Source organism: Mitosporidium daphniae, assembly GCF_000760515.2.
Source record: "Mitosporidium daphniae strain UGP3 chromosome Unknown contig-158, whole genome shotgun sequence".
In the NCBI taxonomy this organism is placed as follows: Eukaryota; Fungi; Microsporidia; genus Mitosporidium; species Mitosporidium daphniae.
The window spans coordinates 1-9,094 of NW_013546669.1; the positions used below are offsets into that span (position 1 = coordinate 1).

Below are 9,094 nucleotides of genomic sequence, written 5' to 3' on the forward strand. Positions count from 1 at the left end.
TAACCCTAACCCTAACCCTAACCCTAACCCTAACCCTAACCCTAACCCTAACCCTAACCCTAACCCTAACCCTAACCCTAACCCTAACCCTAACCCTAACCCTAACCTCCTAACCCTAACCCTAACCCTAACCCTAACCCTAACCCTATCTTTTCTAAGCTCGTACCACATGGAAATTTATCATTTAGATATCTTCCTCCTCCTCAACCATCGACACTGCAAATGAGTTTCATTCATCAGTGGCCGAGGGCGACGTCAAATATAAAGAACTTCGATTTTATTGCGACAGCTATGTTCTGCAGAAAACGCTTTCACTGCATCTCTTTTTTTCTGGCAGAATATCAAGCCTAAATAGAAGCTACAGCATATATCCTCAATTTCAGCGAGAATTTTCTTTATGCATCTATACGAGTTTTTTATCGAGATATTAACCCTTCAAACATTCTCGAAACTACGGACTGCATGGACATTGTAAGTTTGTCCCTCCAATTGGCACATAAAAACTGGCCGATTTGGAACTTTCGATGGTCAACTCCTATCCAATTAAGTGTGGAACACCTGCATACTTAGCCTCATATTGGCTTTTCTTTTATTGTGTAGGAAGATAGTGTTGACTGGGACTTCTTGCTATTCATACACATTTGTGAGTGGAAATTTCACGTCTCCCAGATTCTTTATAGCTATTTAGCAGGACGAGTGTCAGAAAATACGATCTCGTTCCTGTGAGTATAGAGATGGATGCTTGAATTGATGCCTTTTTTGCTTTTAAAAAAATGCTGTGCATTGCAATTAATTTTGGGGTCAATGTACACAAACCGCGAGTCCAACAAAAAATTTATTAAAATGTCCCATTTTGTGCATCAAAGCATTGCTGCTTTCAGTAGAAAGCGCAATAAAGGCTTTTGATCCACTCAGGCCTCTTGGGCATGCTAAACCTTGATTGCCTTGCAATTTTTCTCATTATCAAAAGGCAACTTAAAATTAAGCTTATCCAGATTCAAGGGTTTTTTGGAGTCCTTTGGACAAATGCCGAGGATGGTTAGGTTTCTTCCAACGATACTTGCTTTGATAGCAACGTTTGTGAAATCGTACTTGGTGCCACCACGTTTGAACTGCCATTGTACATTTCTCAATAGTTCCAATGAAGATGGCCTTTTGAATTTCCTTGCAAAATATATCCATTCCTGCAAGATCAGTTGATGAGCTGCCATAAAGCTAAAAATAAAATCTTCATCAGCCTTTGTACAGCTATCTAGAAGATCCATAAAACCAACGGCACCGCCAGAGTATGCCAGATAGTGAAGCATGTCTTCCAAGTCGAATTCTTTCAGATCATAGATGTTAATTAGTGCGGGCGAGAAGAAGAAGTGAGATGGATCTTTGAGCTTTTCAGAAACATCGTTCGGTGTGGCGAATAGTTTTTTTCCTTTGAAAATATCAACAAACACCGGATATTTCGTGTATGTATCGTTTAAATTGAGGGGACCAACAGCGGTTTTTGCAAAGTCTTTTGTAAAATTCACCCTTAAACTATCAAGTACAGCATTGGATATTCCGAAATGTGAAGAGTATGCAGGGAGTACATTTATGTCTTCCAGTTTTTCATGAATCTGTTCCTGCTCTTGGACAGATTCCTGCTCTTGCGTAGATTGGACAACAGTCTCTCTATCCAATGTGGGACGAGTATTGGAGATGGATGGAATCAAAGATATGTTAAAATTGGGGAAAAATGTCCTCCCTACCTCGCTATCTTTAAAGACTTCTTCAATTTGTTTCTTTGGCTTGCTCTCGCAAAAAAAGATCCATTTAAGCTCATCAATTAATCTTCGATTGTTCGGCTTGAGAAGCTTGTCCCAGTTTGGAATTTGATTGCTTTCTGGATTGGAGGGTGACCAAAGGATCTTCGAAACCGTGGAAAAGAAATGTTGCCAGGGTAAAAGACTTTGCTCTTTACGATCCCTCCTGAACTGGTTCAAATGCGCAGAAGTAAAAATTCTTTGCAAGGTAACCTTCTCATCACCCGGAACATCCTCTGGAAAAATCTTGGGTTTCGATGAGAGCGTTTCCCTCTCCTCCTGACTCAATGCTGAAAGCATAGCTTGGTCATCTTTCAGAAACGAAGAAACAAAAAACCTGATTTGATGGCGTGGAAGATCTGGAGGAGTAAGCGGAGCCGTATCCGATATTCCATTCAGCAGCTTTCGGGCTCTTAAGAGTCCTTGATAAAAGCTCTTCGTGTACACAAGCGTCGAGAAAGTAACCACGCAAATTGCAGATGAATTATTGACATCGACATTGGTTCCAAAGCAATGAGGCTGGTCAAGATACAAGAAAATATCCTCGTTTTTCAAACCGTACTTGGCTTCAAGGAACAAAAATTGGCCCTCTACAGTCAAATCTGTCCCGATTTTTCTGGTTTCCATTTGATAAACGATCACATTTTGCTTGTCATCGTAATAGACCACGCACTTGTATTTCTTTGAAGCCAAAATATCCTGTGCTACCTTGGAGTTGGAATAATCCTTCAAAAGAGCGCCGACATCAAACAATGCTGTCGTGCTATTTTTGAAAATAAAATCCATCAAAGTGTTAAATTGATGATCCTTGAGAATGCCAAGCCCCTTGGTGACAGCAGCATAATCGTAAATTTCGGGATAATCTTTCGTGTAGCAATTTGGAGGAGGAAAAGCAAACGAGTAATAGATTTTTTTCTCGATCACAGAAGACTGGTCCACATTGATCTTAAGATTGGGCATCCGGTCAAAGTTCTTGAAATTGTATAAGGTGCCGCTGTATCCAATGAACAGACAGCCTGAAAAGACATCGATGGCAGATGATACGAGTTGATGAGGCGATGTCTTGAGGCTCTCGATTACGATCTCCTTGAAAAACTTTTTGAAATTTTCGTCATCTTGATATATCTTGTCCCTTAACCGGTTGAAGAACTGCAAATGGGTTGGTTTCTGTGTTCTCTTAATTTTTTTCAGCTCTTTAGACTTGTAATAGATCCTGAGGGCAGAATAAATATTCTCCTCAGTAAAGAACAGAGGAGGTTCGCTGAGATCTTTCATCTCGTTTTCAAAGTAAAACTTTAGCGAAATGGCAATGATGAACATCTGGTTTCCAAAGCTGCTGCCTTCCCTTGGTGTGTTTGCCATCGAATATGGGATCGGATATGGAAGCGGGGATTTCATGGATGCTCCATACCCCACATTTCGGATTTTTTCCCAGCAATTGACAAAAAGATGATCAACGATCAACGTGCGAGTTTCATTGCTGGTTTTTGACAAGATRTCATTGAGCTCCTTTTTCAGCGTATTTTTGAAGGACTCAGTAGTAGATGGCGTAAGAGGCTCTTTGATCTCAAAAATGGTGATATCTTCTCCAGTTTGCGATTTGAATATCTTTTTTCCTCTCAAAGACAGGAAGCACTCAATAAGCAAATCAATGAACACCCAGTCCTTTTTATCGGGCTCGTTTATGTCAAAGTTGTACAGAATGGAAAGATCTATGATTTCATCCACTTCGTCGCCAACAAATATCGAGTAGTACTTGATGAAATACAAGATCCTCACAACCCAAACAAAAGACCTTTTTGACGCGTCCGTGTTTTGCAAATACAGTTCCTTGATAGCATTCAACAGACATTGGATGCTGTTTATCGAAGACACGAATGCATCTCCACGATGATGCGCCATTGTAAGGCGATAGTAAAGATGGCGCAAATACGACTCGCTGTACCCATAAAGCGATCGTTCTGCTTTGAACTCGAAAACTCCTTTCCCGAAAAAGTCAAAAAGCCATTGCCGCAGTTGCAAAATGTTCTGGTTGAGGATGGAATTGGGAAAGACGAAGATCGGCAGTTTCCTCAAAATCGACGTTGCCAAGATTGCGGCAGCGGGACCGAAACGCGTAGTCTTTCCGCCAGCCATTCCTTGTTGCACGACATACGAGTTTCCATGCATCGTTTCGTTTAAAATGTTTGATATGATGGCCTTTTGTTCTTCATACAAAGGAAATCCCGTGAAAAACTCGATCAGAATGAAAACTTTTTGATGAACCGTGACCACTAATTGTTGATCAGGCACATCTCCGCTTTGTTGAGTAGAAGGTTCTTTTTTCTGAACACAGGTTTGGCAAAAAATAGTATTTTTCAAATGACGAGACTCGCAATAAAAGAATCTGATGAAATGGGACCACAAAAGATCAAGCAACTCTGGGGTCTTTTCAGCACTGACAATGAAAAAGGCCCGGAGTTCTTCAACCGACCCGCATAGCAGTATTTGGGCGAGAAGCCTGGGGTCTTTCAAGGCTCTCAAGGGAAACCCGTAAAGAAGCTCATCAGTGGACACTATTGATTTCAATTTCTGTTCAACTGAAGCAACATCACTAAACAATGTAAAGCTTGCACTTGCCTTGAACAAAACAGATGAAAGGGCATTCCTTTGCATGGTTATTTTTAGGAGATTTTCATAGTCTTCAGGACGCGATGGGAGTATTGCGGAGATGCTGATCGATTTCTCATAAGGAATAAATGACTTGAGTTCCACGGATTCGTCATAAATGTTCAACAGGTTTCGAGGAAACTTCTTGTTTTTAAATTGAGCAAAAAAAGTTGCAAGTTTTTTCTTATCAGGGAGCTTGTTGAAAATCATGAAGATCACATGAAATAAGCAAATAATTTCGTAATTTGTCTTATCTTTCTCTATTTCAAGATAAAATCGTATAAAATCGAGATAACGAGAATTTAATTTGCTCGTAAAATCAGTTAAATCTTTGGATGATCCGGCTAGGTCGTATAGAAAATGCAGATAGCTCGGCAAGCGAAAAGATTCAAATTTACTCCAATCAATTGGCTCTGATTGTAGAAAGATATCTTTATAGGATTCAGAGTGAATTTTTACGATATCATTGTCGAGTCTTTTGATATTTGGTTTCAATTTTGACGACTTTCGATCGCTACGAACGATTTCCAGCCTCTTAGAATATGCCCAAAAATATTTATCTTCACCGATGTTAGGAAGGAAAGAGAAAAGCACCCTTTTATACTTGAATGGGATAACGGAAATCAAATTCGCAATCTCGGTAATATTTTCAATCCTATTGGTTTCATCCAAAAAGCCTTTGAAAAAGATTTCATGTTCACCAAGAAGATGCTTTGCCCAAGTTTTTATCACAAGATACTCAAGATCACGGTATTTAATTTCGATGATGTTTCGCAAAATAACCAATTCGATCTCAGTGAGTTGCAAAGAAACACTCGAATACAACGAAACGTATTCCATAGCGCGGTCATAGTATCTTAAAAAGACAAGCCAATATACGATGGCAAGTTCGATCTCTCGATCATGGCCCTCAATGTTGAAATGATCATCGTTACACGTGGTCTTGACAAAAGTAAAGTTGTATGACTCTCCAGGCTTTGACAGAGGCACCGGAATGATAATTTGAAAATATTTTTCAATCGACACAAATAGAAATGGAAAGTTGGAGGAAGCGAAGAAATTTTCCTTGATGCTACCAGGAAGGTGGATCTTGAATTTCTCGCCGTTGATAACAGCGAAATAGTCGTCGCGCCCCTCTTTCATAACGTAAAAGTCTTTTGCTGTGCCATTGTGGCTGTCGAAGAAATAAAACGATTGATCCTCACTTTCTAGAATGAAAATGTACGAGTCCATTGCAAAGTTAAAAAGCGCCCCACGCGCTAAAAAAGCACCAAGCACCGATTGCGATATCGAAGAGAAGGAGCAGAACGACTTTATGCGAAAAGAGCATGGAAGTGGGCTTGATACATTTCCCACAAATCTGGACGAGTTTTCCAAAACCAGAGTATTTCTGCCATAAATCCTTCCATACAGAAATCCATCTGCATCAAAAATGTAAAAAACACTGTGACTCCACAACCAATTCCACAACTTCCACCACGATTTATAGCACGTTCCGAATACAATGAGAGCATGATCTGATCCTACCATTTTGCTGTTGAATGAAATTTCGAGGTCCAAATGTGAATGACAAAGCTTCAACTCGCCAGAAACAAGCTTGGCTTCCACTTCACCATTCTTTACTAAAAATGCATTGTTTTCCTGCAAAACAACATTTATGTAATTGCATTTGAGGATGGAGAATATTGAATTATCAGATCGACGTTTATGTAGAGAATATTCTACATTAGAATTGCGGTTTTCTTTGACATTCATAATCTTCCACAAGGGGTGGTTTGGGAATGGAAGTCCTGGAAGGGTTGTACGTTCCCCATCTATCAGAAGATTTCCATTCACCAAATTTTGGATTCCTTTGTCTGTTTCCTTTGCACATCTTGATTTAGAGGAGGGAAATTTCCAATAGTCATAATACATCTTGAGAACATACTGAATTTCGTTCCTGAAAAAGAATGTTTTTATGAGTTCAAAATTAGATATCACCGACAAATAGAGGTCATGGCTATTTGACAGGTTAGAAAACTTTTCCCCAAGTATCAGCGTATTAAGCTTGAGAAAGGCAAAAATTGCATCAAATTTCCCCACAAAAACCTTTTCAAGATCGCCAAGATCGTCAATACTGGGCTTTATTGTTTGAAGGGACATCAAGTGATTGAGAATGACCTGGTAATTTGCCAAAAGCCTAAACAGCTCAGTGTCATCATCTTTATATGTCGAAACCTCGCCGAGTATTTTCATCTTTTGAGACAAAAAATATTGGATAAGTAGAGGTAGAGCCCGTTTCGTGTCATAATCATTGGTATATGTCGATGGTTGAAGGATGAAGCGGTAAATGATATTCATTCCAGCTTCAGATAAAATAAAAGCATGATCTTCTTGGAGATGATTCAACAAATAAAAAACAGACGCAAATTTTTTTTCCAAATTCAACAAGCGCAGCGGCCGTTTTTCTTTCCCCGATATTGATTGAATTTCTTTAAGATTATTGTAATCACCTGGTTGTATAAAGGAATCTTCGCTATCATCAGCGGTTGTATAGAAATACGAGGGTGCATTTATCCTGTAAACATATGGGCTGTGATTCTTATTCAATATCTTGTAAAACATGTGTAAAAGATTGTAATAATGTCGGTCAAGTAAGAAAGTTTCTGGAATCACGGTATTATTGGAATTTTCAATGTTAACAGGGTTCCCAATTACTGTTAAGATATATGCTATACTTTTAAAATGGTGTGGATCATAATCTTCAAGGTAGTCCTCTCTATCAAGCAGATAGAGATCTAAAAAACTTTTCATTTCATCTGGCTTTGGAAGATCTTTTCTGTCTTTGAACAATATAGAGACTAGTTTAGAGGTAATTTCTTGATCCTTAGGGGCAAAATAAATACCTTTGTGTTCCCTTGGTAAGTTCCTTCCCAGAAGATCCATTTCATTTAAATATAGAAATTCGGGTGATAAATGTGCAAAGAATGAAGTATTGATAAGCTTAAACTTATTTTCATCGTTATTCAAAGAGCTCTTTAGATATCGTCTGTATATTTTTTTGTAGGTATCGAAAATCTCAACCAAAATGAGAGCCTTTTGGTACATCATAATATCTTTTTTTTCAGAATAATCCAATAAAGCCAGTATTTTCATCGAAAATGCGTAAAGAAAGCCCATTTTTTCGACATTTGATGAATCAAAGGTTTCGACCATTTGAGTCACCCGAAATGTCAGAGAGTCCAGATACGAAAGTAGAGGGATCTTTTCTCCCATAAAACATGGCTGATAGGCGAGTTCATTATTCAAAAAATGGAAAATTGAATTTGAAAATTCAGTAAAATTTAGAGGGTCATAAGCRCCATCTGCATACTCGAAATTGGGAAGCTCACAGTAAAACGTATCATTGACGGATAACTTGTCGTGAGACCCAAGCCAAAAAGGCGTCCAATCGGGACAAGAAAAAGAGGCTCTTATGTCTCTATTATCTGCTATTTGTGTAGGAACGGTGTCAAAGCTATTTTTGTTTTTGAAAATTTGGAATTGGTCATAGGCTACTTTTAGATCTTTGAAAAAGATATGTTCTTTCGTTTCAAACATACCGTTGCCAATTTCAACTAGATATGCGAACATCTTATCAGCAAGATCGACATTGGATCTTAAAAAGTGAAACTTTCCTATGTTGTTCAAGACATTGGTATAAGATGCCAATGTGTGTTGGTTTAAGCTTCCAATGCTTTCGCGTGTTTCTTTTGATATAAATGGAATCAACGCGAAAAACTTTATCGCCCATTCAGTTAAATAACTTTGGGCTAAAACTACTAGCGTAGYCACAAACTTGAAAGGAAACATATTAGCTATTTGGTACATAATTTTGTAAAAAGGAAGTAAAATCGATGGGAACACCAAGAAAAGCTTATATCTGGAGAGATGTGATTTTGAAATGATATTTGAAAAGTTCTCAGATGCAAAATGCTGCAGGCCACTTAACGATGCAACACCAAAAATCTTATTATAAGCATCGAGCTTAAATGTAAAATATGCGTGATAAGATGAAAAATCGGATGTTTCTGTTCTTTGGCGATAAATAAAAACGTCATATGTTGCATTGGACCGATCAAAATCGGCCAACAATCTGAGATAGAAGTTCTTTATATCCTTTGTATATCGGTAAAAGTACATTGCAGTCTTAACCCAGGCTTCATTGATAAGAATCGGAATACCTTCGTATATTACGACTGGCGAATATTTTGCCTTTGGGCCAACAATGTACAATGGGTGATATTCTAACTCATCGCCACTGTTGTAAATAAGGACCTTCCATAAATACTCATGTTTGGGATCAGGAGAGGCGACCTTGAAAATTTCACACAACATTGCATGTCCTGAAAGTCCACAATAGAAAACGACAGAGTTTGTCTCATTTCCGAAAGCTTTTAGGTCTGTATTGGATGGCAAGATTTTCAGATTCTTTATCTTCTGATAGACATCAGATGGATCAAAGTTTGAGACCTGTTTAATTGTGTGCATAATCTTTTCGTAGACTCCAGAGCTAATGCCGTATTCTTTTTTGAGCAAATTCTCCTTGGAAAACGAAAATATGGTATCAATGGCTTCATTTGCAGTTTTTGCAGTTTGCCCTTCAAATACTTGCGGAGTAAAATCATCTG

General features: G+C 38.5%; 1 protein-coding gene across 1 annotated transcript; it reads right to left on the minus strand.

Annotated features, from left to right (window-relative positions):
• Nucleotides 1–929: 929 nt before the first annotated feature.
• Nucleotides 930–8,954, minus strand: DI09_158p10 (uncharacterized protein; the record flags this gene model as incomplete). The annotated part of the gene is made up of 1 exon (XM_013383566.1): nucleotides 930–8,954. One exon carries the CDS (start codon nucleotides 8,952–8,954, stop codon nucleotides 930–932), a length of 8,025 nt encoding a protein of 2,674 aa, XP_013239020.1.
• Nucleotides 8,955–9,094: the final 140 nt, after the last annotated feature.